At 45.6% G+C, this 27710-nt stretch overlaps 1 protein-coding gene across 2 annotated transcripts; it reads left to right on the top strand.

Moving 5' to 3' along the window:
* Positions 1–3163: 3163 nt before the first annotated feature.
* DCLK3 (doublecortin like kinase 3) lies at positions 3164–25134 on the top strand. 2 transcript variants are annotated; one of them, XM_061996669.1, is made up of 4 exons: positions 3164–5008; positions 19619–19751; positions 21376–21543; positions 22387–25134. In XM_061996669.1, the coding sequence occupies exons 1-4, from the start codon at positions 3446–3448 to the stop codon at positions 22581–22583; spliced, it is 2061 nt and encodes a 686-aa protein (XP_061852653.1). In that variant the 5' UTR covers positions 3164–3445; the 3' UTR covers positions 22584–25134. The 2 variants fall into 2 exon arrangements, with proteins under 2 accessions (XP_061852653.1, XP_061852652.1); XM_061996668.1 differs by having other exon boundaries at positions 3489–5008; positions 22390–25134.
* Positions 25135–27710: the final 2576 nt, after the last annotated feature.

Genomic DNA, 27710 nt, shown 5'->3' with positions numbered 1-27710 from the left:
TGATTTCTGTTTAAAGCTTAGCCAATTTAGTGAAGAAAGGAAACCTAATTGATGTTTGGGTAATTGAAACAGTCAACGGTGCAGCCAGGCACTTCAAATGAATGGTTTGTAGTAAGGTGTGTTAATAGCAGAAACATAATCTGTGGGAAAAGCCATTATTAGTGCAGCATTGTTTTTATGTTGTAGTGAGATTATAAGCAGGAAAAACGGCACCTGCTGTTCCCAGAAGCAAGATAATGCTTTGATGAGGGCGGGCACGCAACAATCTGGAAATGTTGATTAAATTCAGCAGTTCCTGGTAACCATCGTGTTCTGGAGTTGATTTAGGTTTCAGAGAACTATAATTACACCTGCATTTATTTATTTATTTCCCTTCCCTCATTCACAGTAGGCTTTATTCTGGGTGGAGTGTAAATATTCGGTTGCTGAAGAATCACCAGCGCGCACGTAGTCATCGTTTGGTGACAAGAGATCAGCCTGCAAAAGCAGAATGAAGGCAGAAATAACTTGTGCAGCCACCAAGCATTAGTCACACGTAGCTCTTATATAATGCTTACATCTTCCATCAGCGTGCTGGCAGCTGGGCTCCTTTGTAATATTTATTTGGAGAAGGAGTGTCTTATTTGTCTGGGGAAGAAAATGAAGCCAAGAGTTAAGGGGAATGCTGGGGGGGAGTCACACAGCTCTGAGCTGGAGAGAGGATTACAACCGAGAAGCAGCCACCATCAGGGTGGTGGAATCAACAGCTCAGTGGAGGTCTGCAGCAGCATCTCCTCCTGTGCTTTCCCCAGCTCAGCCCCTGGCCTCTTGGGTGTGTTATTTTTGAGGGAGATTGAGTGAATGCTGCAGCATTTTTAGTTTTCCCTTTTGTTTGTTGTTCTGGGTGTGGAGGCGGATTTCCGCTTCACTCTGTTAGGATGAAAAGGACAAATTAAAACAAATAGCTTGAAATACTGCAAAGAGGAACACTCACATGCACAGATTCTCTCTTTTTTTTCTTTTCCTTATTTTTCAGAATGGTAGGGGTTGGAAGGGACCTTTATTGATCATCTAGTCCAACTGCCCTGCAGAAGCAGGGTCACCTAGATCAGGTTGCATAAGAGCATGTCCAGGCGGGTCTTGAAGACCTCCAAGGAAGGAGCCTCCACAACCCCTCTGGGCAGCCTGTGCCAGGGCTCCCTCACCTCAACAGGGAAAGAGTTTCTTCTGATGTTTAAATGGAACGTTTTGTGTTCCAGCTTCATCCCATCACCCCTTGTCCTATTGCTAGATACCATCGAAAAAAGGGATGTCCCAACCTTCTGACACTCATTGTTGAGATACTTGTAAATATTAATGAAATCCTCCCTCAGTCTCCTCTTCTCCAGACTAAACAGCCCCAGTTCCTGCAGCCTTTCCTCATAAGGAAGATGCTCCAGTCCCATGATCATCTTGGTGGCCCTGTGCTGGACTTTTGAGCTGAGGAGCCCAGAACTGGACACAGGACTCCAGATGAGGCCTCACCAGGGCAGAGTAGAGGGGGAGCAGAACCTCCCTTGACCTGCTGGCCACGCTCTTCTTCACGCACCCCAGGATGCCATTGGCCTTCTTGGCCACGAGGGCACATTGCTGGCTCATGGTCAGTTTATTGTCAACCAGGACTCCCAGGTCTCTCTCTGCAGAGCTGCTCTTCAGCAGTTCGACTCCCAGCCTGTCCTGTGCATGAGGTTGTTCCTCCTGAGGTGCAGGACTCTGCATTTGTCCTTGTTGAACCTCATGAGGTTCCTCCCTGCCCAACTCTCAAGCCGGTTGAGATCCCGCTGAATGGCAGCACAGCCTCTGGGGAATCAGCCTGGTGAATTTTCCTTTGTGGATTTGCCCACTGCCCTGTGACTACAGAATCACAGCAATGTATGAAAATGGGTGGGATTCTCTGGGAGATAAGCCATTTGGGTATGGGGGTTTCCTTGGAACGGTTCAGTAACTGTTCTGCCTGCTTCCTTTTGGCTTGGTCCTGTTAATTCGTACATCTTGAATGTTTGTTCCCAGCTGAACCACAAGACTATTAAATGGAGCTGGAAGCACTCTGTGATCTCATTCTGAAATTTTATCCCTTGAGGCTGAAAAGAATTGCATTGTAATCAGGTTTTAATCTTAATAAATACCAGAAATCAGAGTACTTTACAGGGCCATTTGTTTTTTACTCCTGCTTATTGTTGTGTTTTTAGACACTGAATTGTGGTGTTACTCGGTTTGTCTGTAACAAGGTGTTATGTTTTCAATTCTTCCTTTTCAGAGTTACACCTAAGGAATGGGGCTATTTTCTTTGGTTGGTGTTCTAAGATGAAATACCAGAGGGAGAATTGTTCCTGTCCCTAGGGAGGATACTCGGGGCTTTGTGTGATTTTACATCATTTTTAGAATAAAAAACTCAGTCCAAAATATTGGAAAACCAGAACTCCAATTATCAAACAAAACTAAGATGACCTTTCCTTACAGGGGAACCTCTCCCCAACACTACTATGAAAAGGACTCTAAAATTGCTGTAAGATTCCAGCAAAACTAATGCCTTTTAAAAAGAATCTCATTTACTGAATTCTTTCTGGAAGTCTAGAAACTAAATGGATGGTCCAGGGAAAGTGGAGATAATTATTTACAAGAATATAAGGTTGCACACACATAGCCATCTGGTAGCAATTTGAAACCAGAAATAATTAGCTTCTTCATGCAATGTGATTATGGAACTTGTTGCCACGGGGTTTACAGAGGCCAAAATTGTAATTGGGTTCAGAAAGAAATGGAGTGAGTTCCTGGTAGGTAGTTTCATAAGAGAATGCTAAACAGTCTGGATGCAATCCTGGCACAAGTCACTGCATTTTTTGGATGACTTTTGGAAGACGAGAGGATTTAGGAGAAGGGTCTGTTTGTTTCAAATATTACTGGTTTTTTAGTGGCGTTTCTCTGTCTCAAAGTGCATTTGTGCTTTCTCACCAACTTCACAAAGTTTGCAGTTGCATGTGTGTGGAGTTACTCCTTGTTGGCAGTTCTTTATGAGCATGGAATGTACCTACCTTTACTCTCTGAGGTCACACACACTGATGTGCAGAATGCTGTTACTCAGAACGATCTGGTGATGCCAAATGAATAATATGCCTGCTCTTTATTTGCCCTAGGACGCCAAGGCCTCTTTGACCATTCGTCACACAGTGCAAGCTCGAAAGTAAAAGAGAGAAATCTCCAAGGGACTTGCCCTCCCGTTGGTCATGGAAACTATGGGAAGCCCTGTTTGAGTGAAAGCAGTCACAGGTCCCCTTTTTTTAAAGCCTGTAATGGTTTTCACACCATCCACTCAGAGCACAGTCCCGTGAAGCCGAGGATTATTACGGTGGTGAAACCTGGAGGACGCACGCTGCGAAGGATAACCTTGCTTCTCAACAGGAGGTCGGTCCAGACTTTTGAGCAGCTGATGGCTGACATTTCAGAAGCTCTGGGATTTCCACGCTGGAAGAATGACCGAGTGAGAAAGCTTTACAACTTGAGAGGGAGAGAAATCCGAAGCGTTTCTGACTTCTTCAGGGAAGGTGATGCGTTCATAGCTATGGGGAAGGAGCCTCTCACTTTGAAGAACCTGGAAGTGGTATTACAAGAACTTTTTCCTGAAAACCCCTATGCTGCCAGTGCTGCCATTCAGCAGAATGAGGAGCAAACAGTGAAGGGCAGGCTGTATGACAAGGCTTTGAAAGTGGACAGTGGCTTTGATGAGACGTGCAGCGATGGCACGTCTCCCAAGCTGGTGGCTGGATGTGAAGGAAAAAGCCAAGCCAAGCCAAAGCAAGAGGAAAAGACGAGAACCAAAAAAAAGTGGACTAGAGAGAGCTGGGGTAGTGAGCAAGGAGTGAAAGCTTCTAGGAAAACCCGAGAAAGCCAGAGGTACCTTACCCACGCGAGGAGCGCTGAGGAGGGATTAGAAGAGGGTTCTGAGGACGTGGTGAGGTGTGAGAAGTGTGAGCAGGAAAGGCAGGCCAGGCAAAAGCTCCAAAGGGAACGGCGGGCCGAGGCCTCCTTTGAGAACACGGGCCTGTGTCAGAGGTACCACCTAGAAAGGAATGCAAAAATTAGGACTTGCCAAAAACCCTCAGAAACTTGCCTGGAAGGTGAGGCAGTTGGTTGGAAAGGCAGTGGCTGTAGGAGGACGTGGAAGCCTTTACATAGGAATGTTGATGAAGGGCTGGAGAAACAAAAAAGGGGAGTTGAGAAGGAAAGGGATGTGGAGAAACACGAAAACCATGGGAAGGAAGTGGTGAAAATCAAGAAGAGTGCTGTAGAAGGGCTGCAGCTAACTCGTGAAGCGAAGGGAGAGAGTGGAAGTGGCTGTGTGATGAACCAAAGTGGCTGGCTAAAGAAAGACACTCCGAGAGACGCCGAGAAACCACCTAAAACACACAGGGAGGGCAGAGAGGGACAAAGGGCTAAAGAGGAGGGTGCCAGAAGAGAGGGCCATATCGTGCACAGAGAGAGCGACATGACACGAAGAGAAAGAACAGGAGAGCGCAGAGGGAACAAAGAAGAAAACAAGGGTCAGGGCCTGGAAAGCACAGGGAGGAGGCATGCCATCAAAACCAGAACTGATGTGGAGAAACACTACGAGATTGGCAGAACTATTGGGGATGGGAACTTTGCAGTGGTGAAGGAGTGTCGCCACTGTGACTCCAATCAGATCTACGCCATGAAAATTGTTGATAAGTCCAAGCTGAAAGGGAAAGAGGACATGATGGAAAGCGAGATTCTGATCATTAGGAGTCTCTCTCATCCCAACATAGTAAGCTTAATTGAAGTGTATGAGACAGAAGCTGAGATCTACCTAATCCTAGAGTATGTCCCAGGTGGGGACTTATTTGATGCAATCATCGAAAGCGTGAAGTTCACAGAGCACGATGCTGCTGTCATGATCACTGACCTGTGTGAGGCGCTGGTTTATATCCACAGCAAGAACATTGTCCACAGGGACCTCAAACCAGAGAACCTCTTGGTAAGCATTTTCAAACACATTGCATACATGCAGGAGTCGATTTTCTCTTTAGTTATGGATCTTTTGTGATTTTTAAGCAAATGCCCTGCAGAGATAATGTGCTGTGGCAGGACTGTGTGGAAAAATGGGTACATTTTTGAAGTGAACTTACCATTACAGTTCACTTCATGTAGACCTGCCATGCATTGCCCATAGCAGTGCTTGCAGATAACAAATTCAAATAGAAATGACCTGGCTTTCAAGGGTAATGAGCATTTCTGTGTTTCTGGAGATCAGGCCTGTTACTTAGCATCTGACTTTTAGGTATGCAGGGATGCATTCTTTCTTCCTTGCTTTGCATGAAGTATGCACTGGATCAGGAGGAATCTTCCTTGCAGACCTAAATGTATTAGAATTGCTAATTTAGCTTATTTATTTGGTGGACTTTTTGTCTGCTGCAGTCACACATCCTTCAGACTGCAGTGCTAGTGTTTGACTTCAGTGATTTCTACCCTGTGACAAGTTATTTTCTTAGGAGCTGAAGTATGATGCAGCTGACTGAAATAATCTGACAGTAAAAGCTGAGTGTTTTGATGATGTACAGCACTAAAGTCAGCTCAAACGCTAACTTCACACCAGAGAAAAGAGATTCTTTTTTCCATCACATTTCTGAGGCCACATTCTTTGCATCCAGCACTGAAGTTCATAGAGTTGCTCAGATGTGTGAATATGCATAGAAATATTGGTAGTATTGACACTTGACCAGACAGCCATTGTAGAACAATAACAGCAAGCAACTCTCCCTTGCTGATTGTGTGTTACACCCTTGTTCTAGGGTTCCAAATCTCCTAATAGATAGATACCAGTCTCTAACAAGTCAGATTTGATCTTCTGGTGGAAAATAATAGCCAAAAAAACCCCAAGATAATGGATGTTTTAGTCATTTGTGCCATTCTGTTCTTCAAGAGAATGAATTTTGGGTCGAAATCAGTGTGAATTTCTGGAGAAAAGCAGAAGTAGTGTAGTGTCCTACAGAGCCTGTAGGACATGCAGGAGCTGAACAAGGTTGGACCTCAACAGTTTACTCCCAAACCTTTTGACTAACCAACAGCATGTACACTAGGTCTTGCTACTCATCCTGCTTAGTGTGATGAAAGTCCTTGGTATGTGGGCTACATGTAAATAAAAGGTGGTGGGTGCAAGTGGCTGGTTTGCAGGAAGAAGTAGGCCTGTGGGCCTTGCCTTCATGCCTCCTTTTGCCATGAGAAAAAGGACTTCACTTAGAACAGCAGGGATTTTTCCAGAAGCTGATTTTTCCATGGTGAACCAGGCTCTGCTCCTTCCTATTTACTGAAAATAAGCTAGTGCATGTGGAACAGCTGAGACCAGATGCTTCATTTCCCTTTCTAATATGTAATCATTGCAGCCATGCAGGTATGCAGAGAGAGGCAAGACAGAGGTGTGTTCTGATTGTTTTCACATTTAGTTCACATCACTCCAAAGTGGAGATTGCTGGGCAGTGGCAAAGTTGTGTGGCACTGAAATAATCATGTTGCCTGTTCTGACAGTCTGAAATGATTTTCCAAGGGCAGACTGGCCCCCAGCCTGTAGGTATTTTGTCATATGTGTCACTCAAACACCATGGGAAAGAAATCTGTACCTATCCCAGTTTCACCTTGCTGCTAATTTGCTGTGGACACCTGTGTTAGATATCACTTACAGAGAACATCCTTTTGAAAAGTTAGTCTGTTCGACTACCCAAATGAGTTTGTAAACTCTTGATAGTGTTGGATAGCTCATGTGCTATCTAGTCATGTCACCCAGTGACAGGGCAAGGGGTAGTGGGCACAAGCTGGAGTGCAGGAAGTTCCACTGGAATGTGGATCATAGAATCATTGAATGGAAGGGTTGGAAGGGACCTTTAGAGATCATCCAGTCCAACCCCCTTGCAGAGGCAGGTCAACGTGAGGAGAAACCTGTTTGGTGTTAGGTGAGGGAGCCCTGGCCCAGGCTGCCCAGGGAGGGTGTGGAGGCTCCTTCTCTGGAGGTTTCCAAACCCACCTGGATGTGTTCCTGTGGGACCTGATAGAGGGGAACCCGCTTTGGCAGGGGTATTGGACTAGATGATCTCTGGAGGTCCCTTCCAACCCTACCATTCTGTGTCAGCATGTAATAAGCATCCCTATAAATATAGGCCATTTGAGGAAGATTCTGACTTTTCTGACTGGTTAATGTGCTGCCTCTGACTCCTCAGAGTGACCAGAGCACTCTCCTCAGAGAGACTGGGGTAGGAAAGAGAGCTGGCACAAATCTTAACATCAGCCAGTGCTGAACAACAACAAACAGTACTGAAGGAGATTTCATGGGTTCTTCTGCTCTTGGTGGGTCAGGGGCTGGGGCCAACCTTCTGGAGAGGAATCATGGTACTCAGTCCTTCAGGAACATCCTTGGTTGTGGGATACCTTTTGATCCACTTCAGATTCCTACAATGTGGGTGTTTAAGTCTGGATTTGTCCCCCTAGATTCTCTTTGTATAAAGGGAGCAGAAATAGGTGTGTACTTTTAGGCTGTTGACTTGTTTGTCCTACTTTGAGGTCCTTTGATTAGGTTAATTCTGTCCTTTCTTTTTCTTGTCAACAGTTGTGGGTTTTTTTTTTTCCTCCTAATGCTTTCTAGCAAATGGGAGATGGCAAAGGAAAGATCTGTTTTCCTAAGGAAGTCTTCTGTAAAACTGCTTTGTGGGAATCTAACCCTGTTCCTAATGACTTTCAAATGTGCTGGCAAATTTCCATCAGAGTTGACAGAGAAGCAGCAAACTGGGGAAAAAACCATAAACAACTGGGGAGAGAAGGAAAACCCTGCCTGTCCCTACAGAGGAAGAGGTAGAAACATGCTTTGATGTCTAGTGGATTGTAAAATTATTGACACAGGAGAGAGCTGGAAACCTGGTTAAATTATTAGTCCATGGCACTACTGTTCCTCTAACAGAACTGTCCTCTAGTTACAAACTTCCCTAACAGTCCACCATCGTCCTTTTGTTTTTCCCCCTCCCTCTTTCAGTACTGAGATCAGACTCCTTGCAGCATAGCTGTGAGGCAGAAGGGTGGTGACTTGTGCTAGAGAAACAAAATCTGTTTGACAGCTGGTGTGAAGACAGCTGCTCTGACTCCCTCCCATCTGCTCACAGAGTCACCTCCTTTAGGTGTTCAGGAAGAAAACCTTTGCTACCAAGGATGAGCCAAGTGGTGTGTCTGGTCCCACGAAAGGAATCAGATGCTTCTTTAATGCTACCTGAAGGAGCAGAATTTGCTGGCAAGGTTTTTAGCTAAGGCACTCTTTAATTCTGCAGCTGCTGGCACTTCGTGACTTGTGAGTGAGAGATTAATTTCCAAATGTAGTGGTGTTTTTCCAGGTTATAGCTGTGAAAGACACAAAGTCAAACAGGAACACAAAGTACTGGGAGTCCTCAACAGACAGGAGGAAAGGAAAAGATCAATTTATCTTCTTTGAAGATGAACTTTGCTTTGCATTAGTGTATTATAATCTTCTGCATGTCTGGCTTGGACGGCTAGAAATCCTCACACAATATTCTAATATCCTGCTATGGTGTACCTTCAAAACCACCTGGATGAGTTCCTGTGTGACCTGATCTAGGTGGTCCTGCTCTGGCAGGGGGTTGAACTAGATGATCTCTAGAGTTCCTTCCCAACCTTTAAGATTCTGTGATTCTATGATTCTATAACCAGCAATTCTGTCTGCTTTTAGTCCAAGACTAGCAGATACTGGCTTTCCTTGCTGTTGAAAGATATAAGGAGTTGTATGGCCTAAATTGTCTGTCTATACAAAGTGCACTGAACACGGGTCTTCCTTACACCAAGTTGATGGAGTGGAGCATCTCCCTTACAATGAAAGGCTGAGGGAGCTGGGGCTCTTCAGCTTGGAGGAGACTGAGAGGTAACCTCATTCATGTTTACAAATACATAAAGGGTGGGTGTCAGGAGGATGGAGCCAGGCTGTGCTCAGTGATGGCCAATGATAGGACAAGGGGCAATGGGTACAAGCTGGAACACAAGAGGTTCCAAAGAAATATAAGAAAGAATTTCTTTCCTGTTGAGGTGAGGGAGCACTGGAAGGGGCTGCCCAGATGGGTTGTGGAGTCTCCTTCTCTGGGGATGTTCCAAACCCACCTGGATGAGTTCCTGTGTGACCTACTCTAGGTGGTCCTGCTCTGGCAGGGGTGTTGCACTGGTCTCTCGAGGCCCCTTCCAGCCCTTGAGATTCTGTGACTCTGTGAGCTAGTTTAACTCTATCAGCAGGTAAGACAAGGCAGCGATTTTAAATGGCCTTTTGGAACTATCCTTTGTAGTCTTGAATACAAAACCGCTAATAGCTGTCTTTTAGGTGTCACAGTAAGGCTAGTATGTTCTTTTAATGTTGCTAGAGCACACGCAGTAGATGTCAGAGGACAGATTTCTCTTGAGCCAGTTGTACACGAGTATGAGTAAATGATGTGGCCTGAGGAAAGGTTCAAAGCAAGCCAAGACGCTTTTGTTTCTACAGTGAAGCATATTGGCATGCTCAAGGTGACTCCAGGTGACAGAAAGGTGGACTGGAGAGTGCCAAGTTGGGGATGAAGGGAATGCTCTCTCTGCCTGAGCTGACTTTGAATTGTTCTGAGCATATTGTTAGTGAAGGTGCTGAAGAGTTCTGGGCTGATGTTTTCAGGTGTGCTGACAGGTTACATGCTCTCTTTGAAACGACTGTCACCAAGCTGTGACAATAGCCCCCTGGTGCGTGCTGTTCCTACCTGTTCAGTTGTCAGGTGAGGTGAAAAAGCTCAGTGGTGTCATCCTGGGAGAACAGATGGTGCAGTGTTGCCACCTTGTGCTGTGATGAGAGATCAGGAGTCTAACATCCCGAGAAAAGATAAAGTGCAGCAGTGTGTTTCATAAAGGCAGACCTTTTGCTGCTGGCTTCAGGGCTGGGATTAAGACTGGTGTGTCCCCTACTCTCCTGACCCCCCAGACGCTTCAATATTATTTGTCTTAGTACAGTAGCATGCAGGAAATTCCACCTGATGTAGCTTTATTATGTCATTTTAAAAGCTTCATTGATAGGACAGGGAAATTTATTCATGCACATATTTTCATAGCATATGTGAAATTGAGCTTGTTGTGAGCTTTTGTAGCTGTAGTGGGTTGACTGGCTGGACATCAGGTGTCCACTAAAGCTGTTCTATCACTCACCTCTTCAACTGCACAGGGGACAGAAACTAGAACAAAAAACTCATGGGTTGAGATAAGGACAGGGAAAGATCCCTCATCCACCACTGTCTTGGGCAAAATGGACTCCACTTGGGGAAATCAGCTTATTACAAGTCAAATCCAAATAGATGTGCTGGGTTTGGCTGGGAGAGGGTTAATTTTCACCAGAAAGCAGAAAGGCTCATGGCCAGGCTATTCCATAGCATGCTGATGTCATGCTCAGTATATAGGGAGAGGGGAGCAAAGGCACTGTGGCTGTTTCATTGGGACTGAGCATGAGGTTCTGGGGGGTGAGCAGTGACACTGGGCATCTCTCACTTGGCACCCTTCTTTATCAGGCTGTGTGTTCTTGTGGTGTTCTACTAAATTGTCCTTATATGCCAATCCATGAGGTTTTTACCTTTTTCTCCCGATTCTCCTCCCCATCCCACCAGCTGTGGGACCCACAAGTGGCTGTGTGGGGCTTTGTTGCCAGCTGGGCTTAATCTATGCCAGTCCTGTAATATTTATTTCATTAAAAAAGGGGGGAAAAGCCCCCCCAAACACGTTTTGCTTAATCAAAATTGGGTGAGTGCTTACAGTTTCTGTAAGGATGATAGGTGGGGATAAATCTGATCTAATGATATGGTTGTCTTCTGATAGAGACCATCTGGAATTTTTGGCTTTCTCAAACACTGTCTGATGGCAAAATATGAGATGTTAAGGCATGGAGTGTATCTGTTGCATCATACCCCAGTTTGTCCATTCAAAACCAGAGCACTGATTTCCCTGGCGTTCTTGCAGACATTTTAGCTTCTGATCTGTTCTCCGTGGTTCCAGAGACAGGCCATTTTTCATTTAAAGCAAACTCATGATATTTTTTGCCTCTTAAAGAATATTTGAATGCCAGTAGACAGCATTAAGACTGTGTTCAGTTACACTGCTACATTCTTCATGGCATGGCCTTTGAATCATAGAATAGTTTGGGTTGGAAGGGACCTTTAAAGGTCATCTAGCCCAACTCCTGTTGCAATGAGCAGGGACATCTTTCAGTAGATCAAATTGCTTAGAGCCCCATTCAGCCTGACCTTGAATATTTCCAGGGATGGGGTGTGTCTGTTTTACATGTGCCAGTGTTTCACTACCCTCAGAATGTCTTCCTTATACCTAGTCTCTACCCTCCTTGAGTTTAAAAACATTACCCCTTGTCCTATTGCTGCAGTCCCTGCCAAAAAGCCTGTCTCCATCTTTCTTACAAGCTGCCTTTAAGTACTGAAAGGCCACAACAAGGTCCCCCTGGAGCCTTCTCCAGGCTGAACAACCCCAGCTCTCTCAGACTGTGTGGTAGTTTGAGCCTGGCTGGATGCCAGGTGCCCACCACACCGCTTTACCCCCCACCTCCCGAGAAGCAAGCCAGGGAAGGGGAGAAAATAAGATGGGAATCTCGTGGGTTGAGATAAAAGCAGTTTAATAAAGAAGCACCAAAGCCGCGCGCGCGGGAAGCAAAGCAGAAGCAGATAAGCTGTTACTCTCTACTTCCCATCAGCAGCGATGTCCGGCCACCTCCCGAGAAGCAGGGCTTCAGTACGCGTAGCGGTTGCTTTGGGAAGGCCAGAAATGAATCTCGCCTCTCCTTCCTGCTCCTTTCCCCCAGTTTATATTCCTGAGCTGACGTCATATGGTATGGAATATCTCCTTGGTCAGCCTGGGTCAGCTGTCCTGGCCATAGTCCCTCCCAAGATCATGCCCACTCACAGCTATTGGTGAAGGTGGGGGAAGGAATGCTGGAGGGACAGCCCCAATGTTGTGCAAGCGGTAGTCATAATATTGATATCAACAGTAAGCACAGCACTGCAGGAGCTGCTGTGGAAAATCACTACCGTCCCAGACCCACTACAGTCTCCACCCCTTATTCCATACCATTTATGTCATGCTCAGACAAACCATCTTAACAATCCATATACATTCTTATATACTCTCATTAACCAGTACCCCCACTCTTCAACAGACAAACATCATTCTTGTATTCCCTCTTGCATCTTGCATCAAACAAACAAACAACATTCTTATATCTTTCATCCTCTGTAGATGTTCACTGGAGCAGGTCATAACTTCTGTCTCATCCATCAAGATGAATATCCAGGCCAGGGGAAACAGTATGTTCAGTGTTGGGCACCAGCACCGGCTTGGTTTGTCCACTTGTTCGGTTTTTCTTTCAAAGTTCATCTACAACAGATAACTCACATAACAGGTTATTTTTCCCCCAAGGTTAAGTCTCCTTGAGGTACACATCGAGTTTCCCCATCCTTTCTCATCACCCACCAAGTACAGCCAGGCCCTTGAGCAAAGACAATCCCACGAATGGGTTTGCCTTTTCCCATGGGAGGTGCAACCCATACTGCCTTCCCCAGCCATTTCCCTGGGTGCACTACGGGGACCTTATCTCCTCCCACAGTATGTAGTGGTTTTGTTTGGGCAGGACCAGGACGGTTAGTTGAACCTCTGCTATTGACCAGCCAAGTGGCTTCTGCTAAATTTTTATCCCACTGCTTCCATGCCCCATTGCCCAGTGCTCTCAACATGGTCTTTAGTAACCCATTATATCTCTCAATCTTTCCAGAGGCTTGTGGGTGATAGGGGATGTGGTATATCCACTCAATGCCATGTTTCTTTGCCCAGGAGTTTATGAGATTATTTCGAAAATGAGTTCCATTATCTGATTCAATTCTTTCTGGAGTGCCGTGTCGCCACAAAACTTGCCTTTCAAGACCCAAGACAGTATTTCGGGCAGTGGCGTGGTTGACAGAGTATGTTTCCAACCAACCAGTAGTTGCTTCCACCATGGTGAGTATATACCGCTTGCCTTGATGTGTTCGTGGTAGTGGTCCAACATAGTCAATTTGCCAGGCCTCACCATACTGAAAACCCAGCCATCGGCCTCTGTTCCAGGGAGACTTGATTCGTGTGGCTCGCTTGATTGCGGCACACGTTTCACATTCATGGGTGACCTGTGTGATGGCTTCCATGGTCAAGTCCACCCCTCGATCACGAGCCCATCTATATGTTGCATCTCTTCCCAGATGTCCTGATGTTTCATGGGCCCATCGAGCTATAAATAGCTCACCTTTACGCTCCCAGTCTAGATCTACCTGAGCTAGTTCAATTTTAGCAGCTTTATCTACCTGTTGGTTATTCCATTGTTCTTCATTGGCACGGCTTTTTGGCACATGAGCATCTACATGACGTACTTTCAGAGTCATATTTTCCACCCGAGCAGCAATGTCTTGCCATAATGCAGCAGCCCAGATGGGTTTACCCTTGCGCTGCCAGTTGGTCTTCTTCCATTGCTGTAGCCATCCCCATAGAGCATTAGCCACCATCCAGGAGTCAGTGTAAAGATAGAGTACTGGCCACTTCTCTCGTTCTGCAATCTTTAGAGCTAGTTGGATAGCCTTCACTTCAGCAAACTGACTTGACTCACCTTCTCCTTCAGTGGCCTCAACAACTCGTCGTGTGGGACTCCACACAGCAGCTTTCCACTTACGATGATTTCCTACCACGCGGCAGGATCCATCAGTAAACAAAGCATAATGCCTCTCATCTTCTGACAATTCATTATATGGTGGTGCCTCTTGGGCGCGAGCTACTTCCTCAGGCAATGCTCCAAAATCTCTGCCTTCTGGCCAGTCCATGATTTCTTCCAGGATTCCTGGGCGATTAGATTTCCCCAGCCGAGATCGTTGTGTAATCAACGCCATCCACTTACTCCATGTAGCGCTGGTTGCATGATGTATAGAAGGGGTTTTCCCTTTGAACATCCAGTGTAACACAGGCAGACGTGGTGCCAAGAGGAGATGAGCTTCTGTGCCAATGACTTCTGAAGCAGCTCGAAGTCCCTCATATGCTGCTAGTATTTCTTTTTCAGTTGGGGTGTAGTGGGCTTCCGATCCTCGATATCCTCGGCTCCAAAACCCTAATGGTCGACCTCGGGTTTCTCCAGATGTTTTCTGCCAGAGGCTCCAGGTGAGACCATGCTCTCCAGCGGCAGTGTAGAGGATATTCTGCACATCTGGTCCTGTACGGATGGGCCCAAGGGCGACTGCACGAGCTATTTCCTGTTTAATTTGTTGAAAAGCTTGTTGTTGCTCAAGGCCCCACTCAAAACAGTTCTTCTTTCTGGTGACTCTAAAGAGAGGGCTCACAAGCTGACTATAACCTGGGATATGCATCCTCCAGAATCCCACAAGGCCCAGGAAAGCTTGTGTTTCTTTCTTATTAGTCTGTTGAGACATAGTAGCTATTTTATTCACAACATCCATAGGCACATGCCGACGCCCATCTTGCCATTTTATGCCCAAAAACTGTATCTCTTGTGCAGGTCCCTTTACTTTGTTTCTTTTTATAGCAAAACCAGCTTTCAGGAGAATCTGTATTATTCTTTTCCCTTTCTCAAACACTTCTTCTGCCTTGTTGCCCCATACAATTATGTCATCAATGTACTGTAAATGTTCAGGGGCATCACCCGTTTCCAGCACAGTTTGGATTAGACCATGGCAAATAGTAGGACTATGTTTCCACCCCTGGGGCAATCGATTCCAGGTATATTGGACACCTCTCCATGTGAAGGCAAATTGTGGCCTGCACTCTGCTGCCAATGGAATTGAGAAGAATGCATTAGCGATGTCAATCGTAGCATACCACTTGGCTGCTTTTGACTCCAGTTCATACTGGAGCTCTAACATGTCTGGTACAGCAGCACTCAGTGGTGGTGTCACTTCGTTCAGGCCACGATAGTCTACTGTTAACCTCCACCCTCCATCAGATTTTTTCACAGGCCATATGGGACTATTAAATGGAGAATGAGTTTTGCTAATTACTCCTTGAGCCTCCAGTTGATGAATCAACTCACGGATGGGAGCCAGGGAATCTCGGTTCGTGCGATATTGCCTCCGGTGCACTGTCCTGGTAGCAATTGGTACCTGTTGCTCTTGAACTTGCAGCAATCCCACAACAAAAGGGTCTTCTGAGAGGCCAGGTAAATTAGAGAGTTGTTTGATTTTCTCTGTATCTACAGTGGCTATACCAAAAGCCCATCGATACCCCTTGGGGTCTTTGAAGTACCCTCTCCTGAGGTAATCTATGCCAAGAATACAAGGGGCCTCTGGACCAGTCACAATGGGGTGTTTTTTCCATTTGTCCCCTGTTAAGCTCACTTCAGCCTCTAATACAGATAATTCTTCACATCCCCCTGTCACTCCAGAGATCCAGACAGAATCTGTGCCTCTATACCTTGATGGCATCAATGTACACTGTGCCCCTGTGTCTACTAAGGCTTTATACCTTTGTGGGTTTGATGTGCCAGGCCATCGAACCCACACAGTCCAGTAGATTCGGTCATCCCTTTCCTCCTCCTGGCTGGAGGCAGGGACCCTCTATTTCTGTTCTTCATCAGAGTATTCGCTATCTGATCCTTGCAATTGCAGACCTGAAGTCTCCTCATTGGCTTCGAAGGAAGTAGTTGCAGTTCTTCTATGTCTTGGAGATTGTTGATTGTCCTCTTTTGTTTTGGCAGCCACTCTGCTGACAGCCCTCTTGGGCAGTCCTTTTCTAACAGCTGCCTTCCCCCTTAGTTCACGTACACGCGCTTCTAGCTTAAAAGTGGGTTCACCATCCCACTTCCTCATATCCTCTCCTTGGCCACGCAAAAAGAGCCAGAGTTCATTTCGCGGTGTACTCCTGCGTCTGGGACTTCCCTTTCCCCTGGTCGGGACAGTGGATGACTGAATTCTTGAGGCAGATCTAACAATCAGGCCATCATCCCACACTGATGAGGAGGTGCAGAGGCTCTCTTCATAGTTCTGTAACCAAGAAGATACCCTCTCCACTGTTGGTATGTCCATGTCTGGATGATACACCATTGCCAGGATATTAGAATATGTAGCTGGGGCACTCTGGATCACTTTTCTCAACATGGCCCGTGTACACTGGACATCGTCTGGATCTGTGGAGGCCTCGACATTATCCAGATCACCATAGATGACTTCCAACACAGCTAATTCCCTTAGATATTGGATCCCTTCATCAGCTCTAGTCCACTTTCCTCGGGCATTTACAAGGTCTTCCTTGAATGGGTATCTTGCCCGTACACTTGAGAGGAGTCGTTTCCAGAGACTACAAACTGAGGTTTTCTTTCCAATGCCTTTATCAATTCCCCGGTCCCTAGCAAGAGATCCTAGCTGTTGGGCTTCTCTGCCTTCCAATTGTTGACTGTCAGCCCCGTTATCCCAGCATCGGAGCAGCCAGGCACCAATCCGCTCACCTGGCTGGCGACTGTAATCTTTTCGCATATCTCTAAGTTCTGTTGAGGTGAGGGACCGAGTAGTTTCCATTTCCTTTTCGATTTCTCTCACTTCTCCTGATCTCCTTACCGAAGGACCAGTTTCTTCTTCTAGCCTTTCCTCTTCCTCCTCGTCTGCCCTTACTAATCGATGATATGGACTTGACCTCCTTATCCACTGCTTCTTTTTCACTACTGGGGCAACCACTGTGGTTGTTGTTTGGTTCCCTGACTCAACCATGGTAGTCTCAGGTATAGTTTGAATTTCCACCTCGGCCATAGTTCTCTGAGAGGGCTGGACTGCGACTGACTCAACTATGTTGGTCTCAGGTACCGTTTGAGTTTCCATTTCAATCACAGTTCTCTGAGAGGGCTGGACTGCGACTGACTCAACTATGTTGGTCTCAGGTACCGTTTGAGTTTCCATTTCAATTACAGTTCTCTGAGAGGACTGGAATGCAGCTCGGTAGGCAGAGGCTAGGCCCCAGTATAGTGCCTGAACCTGATGGGCCTCATTAGGGTAGGTAAGACACCCTTCTATCAGGTAGCGTGTCAGTAAAGCAGGGTTTTTTATCTGTTCAGATGTAAAATCCCAGATTACAGGAGGTGATAACCGTCCTAGGAATTTGCCTAAATTCATCCACATACCCTGCCACCCAGGGACTGGCCGCTTCAGGGGGCATTTTAACATGTTTCCATCGCAAATTTGTACTCTCTGATACCCAGATGACTCCAGATTCCACAAGATATATAATATACCAACCATGTTAATTAGTAATATTAAAACTCTCGTATAAGGGTGACTAAGGACCTGGGAAGTCTGTGTAACAGAATTGTCTAGATCAGTCCGAGCTGAGGAGAAAGAGGTGCTTTGCCCCATGGCCTCCACAAGATAGCTCCCACAGCACACTAAATTCATCAGTAACAGAATGAGACTTGCTATTATTATTTGGGCCATCATGTTCCCAGGCCCTTTCATCCTCTTCAAAAAATTATATAGCCAGCTTAGCAAAGCTATTAAGGTTAAAGCACAGCCGAGAGTCAATGTTAGGAGCATCATGTTCCCAAACATTAGAAAGTGTAAGATAAGCTGCATAACAGCAAGGCTCCGTGACCAGCACAGGAACTTTGCTCTCATTGGTTTACTGTAATTGCAATGCAGTTAATGTAAATCTGCTATTATCTCGCCCCACGTTGGGCGCCAAAAGGGCTGTGGTAGTTTGAGCCTGGCTGGATGCCAGGTGCCCACCACACCGCTTTACCCCCCACCTCCCGAGAAGCAAGCCAGGGAAGGGGAGAAAATAAGATGGGAATCTCGTGGGTTGAGATAAAAGCAGTTTAATAAAGAAGCACCAAAGCCGCGCGCGCGGGAAGCAAAGCAGAAGCAGATAAGCTGTTACTCTCTACTTCCCATCAGCAGCGATGTCCGGCCACCTCCCGAGAAGCAGGGCTTCAGTACGCGTAGCGGTTGCTTTGGGAAGGCCAGAAATGAATCTCGCCTCTCCTTCCTGCTCCTTTCCCCCAGTTTATATTCCTGAGCTGACGTCATATGGTATGGAATATCTCCTTGGTCAGCCTGGGTCAGCTGTCCTGGCCATAGTCCCTCCCAAGATCATGCCCACTCACAGCTATTGGTGAAGGTGGGGGAAGGAATGCTGGAGGGACAGCCCCAATGTTGTGCAAGCGGTAGTCATAATATTGATATCAACAGTAAGCACAGCACTGCAGGAGCTGCTGTGGAAAATCACTACCGTCCCAGACCCACTACAGACTGTCTTCACAGGAGAGGTGTTGAAACCCTCTGATCACTTTTGTGTCCACCCTCTGGAGCCATGTCAAGAGGTCCATGTCTTTCCCGTGCTGAGGACATCCAGAGATGGATGCAATACTCCAGAAGAATCCCCTCCCTCAACCTACTGGCTGTGTTCCTTTCATGCAGCCCAGGCTGTGGTTGACCTTCTGAGCTGAGAGTGCATGTTGCCAAGTGATGTGACGTTTGTCATCCACCAGTATCCCCAAGTGCTTCTCCACAGGGCTTCTCTCAATCTCATCATCCCCCAGTCTGTGTCCATACTGGGAATTGCCCTGATTCAGGTGCAGGGCGTTGCACTTAGCCTTGTTGAGCCTCATGAGATTCACGTGAGCCCACTTCTTGAGCTTGCCCACGTCCCTCTGGATGGCATCCCACACATCAGACGTGTCAACCCCATCACTCAGCTGGGTGGCATCTGCAAATTTGCTGAGACTGCACTTGATCCCACTGTCCATGTCCTTGGTATATTTTGTTTCTTGAAGTAATGTTTCATTAACTGCATTGCAAATTAATGCTAAACAGCTATGCACACAAATTTAGAATGGGAAGAAGGGTTTCGATTGCTTTCTGGATGGATGCAGGAGATGGGAAAAGACCCATTTAGGAGGACATTCTACATGGATCCGTTTCTCCAACTCTAAACATATGGTGTCTGTGACTCATTTCTTTTCAGGGCAGCAGGTAGAGTAGCAGAGTAATTTGCCAAGAAAGTAAGACTTTTGTTTGTTTGTTTGTGGGTTTTGGGTTGGTTTTTTTTGTTAGGCCAGTATGCTGCAGAAGTGCTTTTCAAGTGACACTGCAAGGTCAGTAGCTTACCTTACCTGTTGTGTTTAAGCCTAAAGACACCCATGGCATTCTTTCTTTTCCCAGAGGAAAAGAAGGCTTTACTTTCCCAAGAGGAAGTAATACCATTTAATTGACTCTTGGTTATTTTTTTGTCTTCTTCCTTTCCGTTTCTTGGAAATTCCACTGTGCCAGAGTTTGTAGAGCCAAGTTTTTTTTCTTTTTCCATTGTTGCTCCTCCTCTTAAATATATGCACTTGAGTTAGCATGGGGGGGAAAAAACCCCCACTTTCTGAATACTGTTTATCCAAATAACGTGTCCATTTGATGTTGCTTCACTTGAAGGCATTGCTATTAGAACATCTTCCTGTTTATTAGTAACTATTTCCTTTGTCTTTTGCTGTCTTAAAAAGCATCTGCTAAATGTAAATATATGTATTTTTCATTGAGTACAGGTTCAACATAATGCTGATAAATCTACCACACTGAAACTAGCAGATTTTGGCCTTGCAAAGCAGGTTACGAAGCCCATATTTACTGTGTGTGGAACACCAACGTATGTTGCCCCTGAAATACTCGCTGAGAAAGGTGAGTGTACCTGTTTATAATTCATTGTAAATCATACAGTTACTCTGAACTTTCTAATCAGGGAAGTACTCCAGAATGCTTCTACCTACTGACATGTCTTTGCAGGGTGGGAGGTTGGTGAGCAGCGTAATCTGTGAAAGGAAGCCTTTCATCTTTTGACAAACTCAAGCATGACATCAGTTGCGGTTGCACTATTAATGTCTAGAGTGATGTAACACTGATTTCCAAGCAGACAAGCCATAAAATATCATAGGTCGCAACTGCTGAAATTGCTGGGGAAATGAGCAAAGCTTCATATTGCAACCTGAGGGTGGTCAGCCCATTTTGTGACACTGTAACCCAACTTTCCAAGGCCCCCAGTGATGCCAAACCCTTGTGAACATGTATGTTAAACTTCTGTAACAAGCCAAAGCATGTTCTGCATCAGAAGAAATTTTGGAGTCTTCATATCTAAAAAGATTCAGACCTGGAAAAGAATCAATTCTGTTGATGACTCAAGCAAAGCTATTTCTGGTTTTTGTTCTGTGGAGCTGGGCTGCACATCTCCAGTTATATCCAGTTTCAATGGAAACTTGGCACCCTCTTAGTGCTTTTTCTGAAAGGAATCTGAGGAGAACTATTTTAGAAGTATATGCTGTGCTTTCTCAATTAATCTCCAATTGACAATGGCCTTGTGAGACACTGTGGAACATGTTGAAGAAGAGAGGCACTTTGTGAGAGCTGTAGTTATAAACAGGCAGGGTAGCTCAGCTTCTAAGCGTTGTGTACCAGCCACTTATTCTTCTGCTGACCTCATCTCATCTTTCTGAGAAACTGAGCAGAGCTTCTGTGCTACTTGGAAAACAGAATGAGAACAAAACAGTTCCCTACCAGTTATGACTTTTCTTTCTAAAACAAGGGCTTTTTGACACAAAACTGGGAGAATCAGCGAGTCCAAACTGGGACACCAAACTGGGAGGACTGACTGATTCCCCAGAGGCTGTGCTGCCATTCAGCAGCATCTCGACCGGCTGGAGAGTTGGGCAGAGAGGAACCTCATGAGGTTCAACAAGGACAAGTGCAGAGTCCTGCACCTGAGAAAGAACAACCCCATGCACCAGGACAGGCTGGGGACTGACCTGCTGGAGAGCAGCTCTGCAGAGAGAGACCTGGGAGTGCTGGTTGACAATAGACTAACCATGAGCCAGCAATGTGGCCAAGAAGGCTGCGGGAACTGGGGCTGTTTAGTCTGGAGGAGACTAAAGGGGGACCTCATTAATATTTACAAATATCTAAATGGTGGATGTCAGGAGGTTGGGGCAGCACTTTTTTCTGTTGTATCCAGTAACAGGACAAGGGGTAATGGGATGAAGCTGGAACACAAAAAGTTCTATTTAAACATAAGGAAAAACTCTTTCTCTGTTTCAGTGAGGGAGCCCTGGCACAGGCTGCCCAGGGAGGGTGTGGAGGCTGCTTCCTTGGAGGTCTTCAAGACCCGCCTGGACACGTTCCTGTGTGACCTGATCTAGGTGACCCTGCTTTAGCAGGGGGGTTGGACTGGATGATCTCTAAAGGTCCCTTCCAACCCTACCATTCTGTGATTCCATAATTCTGTGATTCATTTGGTTTCTCTTTTCTTCCTTAGGCTATGGGCTGGAAGTAGATATGTGGGCAGCTGGTGTGATCCTTTACATTCTGCTCTGCGGTTTTCCCCCGTTTCGCAGTCAGGAGCGTGATCAAGAAGAGCTGTTTCAGATCATACAGCTGGGTCACTACGAGTTCCTTTCCCCATACTGGGACAATATTTCTGCAGGTAAGATTTTGCATGACCTGCAAACTGACAGACTTTTCTGGAGTGGGAAGAACTTCCTTTTGTTCAGAACAGTGAGCTTAGTGAACTTTGGGGGGTCTAAAACATCTCTCCTGTGTGATTTTGTGCTGGCTGGAATTGTGTGCTTAATCCTCTGGTAGTACCAATGGCTGTGAATCTGAATGTTAAGTCTCATTGATGTAATGGATTGCTCCTTTTCAGAGGCAAGAGCAAGGATTTTCCCTGCCTTGCTTAGATGATTTTTCTCTGTAAGAAAAAGGACTGTGCTAGATCGTAGAGATGGATGCAACAATCTCAAAAGCTGAGAATGAAATCCTTGCTCTGCAGAAGGCAGTGTAGGTTTTCTATTGAGATCAACAGGGTCTGCATGTAGTAGGTTTTTCCTCCTTGCAGCCAAGTGCAGATGTTTTGTTCATTCTTCAAAATCAGAAATCCTAAAACCCCTCTTTCCCTGTACAGCCTTTTTAAGAGCATGCTCAACAGCATTCTACAACTTCCAGGCTCCTTGAGGGATGAGATACCAAGTGCCCGTTCCTGTGAATCTGAACACCTAATGCCTTCAGAGTGCTTTGAAGTTTAAATTCACTTTCTCCTCTCTTCTGACGGGGAGAATGATATCAGCATAAAATAATGTGCTGGGGATGTAACATCTCCTGTCACCAGTTGTAAATCCAGTCGTTAGCTATCCCCTGGGGAAAGCCACGAAAGCCAGTGTGGTAAAACTCAGAAGGACAAAAAGAGAAGGGTGGTTTGTGCAGGTAGAACTGTCAGCATCATCACATCACTGCTCTTTCCCCTTCTCTCCTTGTCTTTCTTTCCTAACAGCAGCAAAAGACCTCATAACCAGGCTGTTGATAGTGGATCCCCAGAAGCGCTACACAGCACGACAAGTCCTCCAGCACCCTTGGATCAGAACGGCTGGAAAAACCAACGGCAGGAATTTGCAGAGGGAGGTGACGATCAACATCGAGCGTCATTTCCGAGCCCAGCGCAGGAAGGAAGCTGTGGATGAGGACACATGAAATCCCCTTCAGCCTCTTTAGTCTTCTTTTTATTAATTAACAAATTGTTTCTGTTTTCTAAATGAGTTGGGTCTCTCATGGATAGCTGTTACTGGCTATTGCCTTTTTTATTTGCTTCTGGGATTCTGAAGGAGGACAGCGATCAAATTCTCACCCATCTCTCCCTCTGATGCTACTCGAGAGTCTCTCTGTAGATAGCAGTGGGAACTAGATATTTCCTGGAGGCTATCTATTATTTTTTCTTTACCAATTTGGGCTTTTACATTACAAAATGTGACCTGTTTTAGATGACAGATGTTTGCTTCTGTGGCTGACAGTGGGTGATGACTCTTGTCTGTTTTTTTTGTATCCAGGAGTTATGTGTTAATAATGTTTTGTGTTGATAATGTTTTCAGAATAGCATCCTGCACTAATTCTCTGAACTGTTTTCATCAATCCCTGCTAGCAATAGAGATAGTAAAGGGATTTAAAAAACCCCCCATTCTTTAGCTGTTGGAGACATTCAATAGGCAGCAAGATACTATTTATTAAGTTGTGAGGGAAGAAAAATCCTTGTAGACTAAATCAGATCTTTTAGGATATCTCCCCCAGCATCATCTTTTGTTGGATGTTCTCAGGGACAGGGTGAGAGGTGCTGCAATGTTTCTGTTAAATGATGGTGGTGCTGTGTGGGATGGTAGTTTCCTTTCTTTACGAGAAGGGGGAAGATATCAATGCTGATATGTTTTCAAGACTGTGACAACAACTTTCAAAGGGGCCTTCTTTCTGCTCTGGGAAGTAGGAAGTTGAGCAATTCTAAGGGAACTTTGGTTCTTTTCCCAAAGGTGTATTTATGGAATGACAATTCAAGCTTTTCCCTTTTTTTTCATGCTGATTTTTCTCTTAGGAGCCATCCACATATATCTGTGAATACGGAGAAGAGCAAGTTGGGAAGCTGCTTTTGTGACTTCAGTTAACCCTTACCTTCATGGTTCCCTTTTCATCAACACACTGCACAGCTCACTTACTTTTATACACTTTTTTCAGTGTAGTTTAGCATTTGTTTGGTTTTTTCCCTGTTGCCTTCCCTGGAGACTCTTCCTCCATGATTCCATGAGAACTGGCAATGGGATGAAACTGAATTAAAACTCAACTTGGGGAAAAACCAAAGACTTGTTGGCTGAGGAAAGGTCTCCAGGGGAAGTGGCAGATGCTTCATTGCGTGTGTTTTCACGATTCAACTGGATGCAGTTTTAAAGAAATCTTGGAGGGGAAAAATCCAGCCCTGAGAAGGGTCATGACCTAGAACAGCTTTTAGATCTCAGAATTTTTGGTTGATTAGTGTGATGGTTTAGCCTTGTGTCCAACAAGTCATAAAATCACTCCCCCTCCCAAATTGGACAGGAGAGAAATATAACAAATGGCTTGTGAGTTAAGGATGGGGAGATCACTGGGCAATTAGTCATGGGCAAAACAGACTCAACTTAGGGAGAAAAAGGTTTGATTTATTAAAGGAACAATAAGAGCAGGGAGATGAGAAATAAAACCATCTTAAAAAACACTTGCTCCAGGATGAACTTCTTATGGAGTCACAGTCTCCCTCAGGCAACCACCCACTCTGGTGTGGGCTCCTCCACAGGCTGCGAGTGGGTCTCTGCTTCCCGGTGGCCTCCATGGGCTGCAGGGGGACAACCTACTTCACCGTGGTCCTCACCACATATCACAGGGGGTTCTTTCTTCCAGGGCTTAAGCACCATCTTCCCCCTCCTTCTCCACTGACCTTGGTGTCTGTGGAGGTGTTTTCACATTCTCCCTCCCTGTTGCTGCTGCAGTTTTGTAACTGTGCAACAACTTCTCCTTCTCAAATATGTTATTCACAGAGGCGTTACCTCCATCACTAAGTGGTCAGGTGCAGGCTCCAGCTTAGAACTGACTGGTCCTAACCCTATGAGCTACAGGGGAAGCTTCTGGCAACTCTTTGTTTAAAGAAGCCACCCCTGTAACCCCCCCTGCTACCAAAAAACCTGGCCCAGACAAAACCACCACAATTAGTCAAATCCCAAAAGCACTGGAGTTGTTGGTTTTATGATGCTTTGTCCATGGGTTCCATGTGCTAGCACATAATATTGATGTTAAGCCATCAGTGGTATTAGGGTACTGTCATCACTTTTTTATTCCAGCTTGTGACTGTTTTGCTGCAAGAGTGGTGTATGAAAGTAGAGACAACTTGCCTCTTAAAGGACAGCTGCACTTTCAATTGATCTGGCTCGTTTTTAATACATATTGGACTAAGAGTTGCTGTGGAGTTCAAGAATTTGGCTAACAAACCAGTCAGATCTTTATGCCCAAGTAGCATCTAGGTGGTATGTCATACCTCTGCTTTAGAGGCCCTGAGTCAGGAAGACCTTCCCTTTTCCTGAAAACAAGAATGGATTTAAGTGCTTTCCTGAGTTAAGTCTGTGTATAACCTAATATTCTAAAAGCATTACGTGGTCTTCGAGTACTAGTAATAACTTCTCCTCTGTTAATTCAAGTCTATTTTGGATAGGAAACTGTGGAAAAATAGCTTCTGACTTGCAATATTATATTTTGTAATTATCTTATTTTTAATATAGTCATTTAGGAATAAAGTTTGAAGTGACAAAACCCATATTTGATTGGCAGTGAATCTGACAGTTTGGAGATTGTGTTACCAGTTGATCTTTTTCACCTTGAAGAACCTGCCTACAGCTTTATTTGTAGTTCAGAAGATGGAGATTTTGCCTGTGGTGAATATAAAAAATGTTTTTTCAAAGGTTTTGGTTTTCTTTCAAGTTCTCTGGATCCCAGACAGACTAAACATGGACCATGCTGTGTACTGTCACCATGTTGCATCTGTAAGCACAGGCATCGCTGCGGCAGTGCTGAGGGACTGGGTTGTTGGACTTGCCAATAGATGTGTGGCATTGAATTCTCCTTCTTCATGTTAGAGGCTGAGCAAGCTTCCAGGTACTTCTTAGTGGTTTGGCTCCTTTCTCTCTCCACCTTAGATATTTGTTTTCTCCCATTTCTCAGCCAAAGTGGCCTGAAGCTGAGAGCAGTACATGTAGCCAGGGCAGCCTGCTGCCAAGCCAAGCTGACCGCCCCAGGGTCATGGTTCAAGTCAGTCTTGGGACGAGCCGAGGTGACCACCCCTGGGTCCATGGTCTGGGGAGGTTCAGGTAGGGTGGCTTGAAACTGAGACAAGCTGGCCAATCTGGGGTCTTCATCCTGACACAGGAATTAAACAGTAAAGGGTGTCATGTAGGCCTTGAGTTAAGACAAACTGAGGCAAGATGCTCAACTTGTGCGCACAGGTGTGGATGGTGGAGACCTTGTAGTCAGTAGGAACACTTAAATAACTGCTGACAAGCTAACCCTGAAGACAGAAGGAAGAGAAGGGGAGGAGATAATAACTTGGAGCAACTAAGAAGGTCTTTGTGAAAAACAACTCTTTTTAAGGTGAACCGTGTGGATTAACTACTTCAGGGTCAAACAGCAGACACTCCAAAATGACCACTAGAGACTCTCAATGGCCCCCTGAGACCCTCAATGACCCCCTGACTCAAACCATGAAGCATGTGAAAGGAGTACAGAGTATGCAAATAATCACCTGGACTTAAAATGGATATGTATGTATATTGGGAGGAATATATAAAAGTAGCTATCTTAGTGTGATAAGACAGACACACTTTGGTGGAAATATCCCATTGCTGCAGCTTTGAATGAGAGAATGCTGCTTTCTAAAACTCCAAACTGAGTCTTGGAGAGTTTACACAGACCAGCTTTGCTGCTGTCCAGTTCTAGGCCCCTCAGTTCCAGAAGGACAGGGAGCTGCCTGAGAGAGTTCAGCACAGGGTCACAAAGATGAAGGGAGTGGAGCATCTCCCGTATGATGACAGGCTGAGGGAGCTGGGGCTCTTCAGCTTGGAGGAGACTGAGGGGTGACCTCATTCATGTTACAAATACATAAAGAGTGATGTAAGGAGGATGGAGCCAGGCTGTTCTTGTGATGGCCAATGATAGGACAAGTGGCAATGGGTATAAGCTGGAGCATAAGAGATTCCAAAGAAACACAAGGAAGAGTTTCTTCAGTGTTCAGGTGATGGAGCACTGGAAGGGGCTGCCCAGATGGGTTGTGGAGTCTCCTTCTCTGGAGACATTCCAAACCCACCTGGATGAGTTCCTGTGTGACCTACTCTAGGTGGCCCTGCTCTGGCAGGGGTCTTGGACTAGATGATCTTTCGAGGTCTCTTCCAGCCCTTAAGATTCTGTGATTCTGGTGATCCAGAGGAGACACTACTTCTGAATCTCAATGGATCCAAGGGCTTGCAGGACCTCCAGCCTGCATCGAGGGATTCCCAGGGAGAAACTCCAATCCCTGGGCCCAGCAAGTCTGAAGCAAGACCTGTGGAAATGTTCAAGGCATTCTTGTTTTCACAGAAGCACAGAATGGTGATGTATGCTGAATTGTTTTTTCGCATTGTGAAAACATCCTGAATGGCAGAAAGAGAGTGGAATTAATTTAGCCCCCTCAGATCCTTTGGGTTTGGCTTTGGAGCAAGATAAAGGGATGGATTTGAAGAGGTGTTGCTCAGCATGTGGTATTGGACAGAGATGTTTAAAGTTGGTAGAGCAAGAGGAGGACAATGTTGAGTTAATGATCTCTCCCTAACAGCATCTAGGGCTCTGGGGAGGGGAAGTAGAAAGAGGAGAGGAAGAGCAGAGGAATGACCCAATTTTGGGGGCAGATGGGTTGAGTCCTATGGGTCGTGCTTTTGAAGTGATGATTAAAACTCAGGATCCAGTCTGGAAAGACACTGAAGCAGTTCTGCAAAGGTTGTTGGATAGTACTGAGAGGGAAACGATCCACAAAGCTGCTGGAACACGTGCAGCAGCTCAGGTTGCATCTGGAACTTTACAAGCCACAGTGGAGATCTGTTTTCCATCTGTGGACCCTGAGTGGGACCTGAACTCAGAGGGACTGAGTGACACAGCATCAAAGATGGCTTTTATTTGGAATTCAGAATGCTTTGCCTAAAGCAATAGATTGGCCAAAATGATATGAAATGAAACAGGATCGGAAAGAATCCCCAACCGATTTTATCAACGAACTAAAAGAAGCAGCTC

The sequence above is a fragment of the Colius striatus genome, chromosome 5, assembly GCF_028858725.1.
Source record: "Colius striatus isolate bColStr4 chromosome 5, bColStr4.1.hap1, whole genome shotgun sequence".
Lineage (NCBI taxonomy): Eukaryota > Metazoa > Chordata > Aves > Coliiformes > Coliidae > Colius > Colius striatus.
The sequence above is the reverse complement of the archived record's forward strand: the minus strand, read 5'-3'. Positions and strand labels throughout refer to the sequence as shown.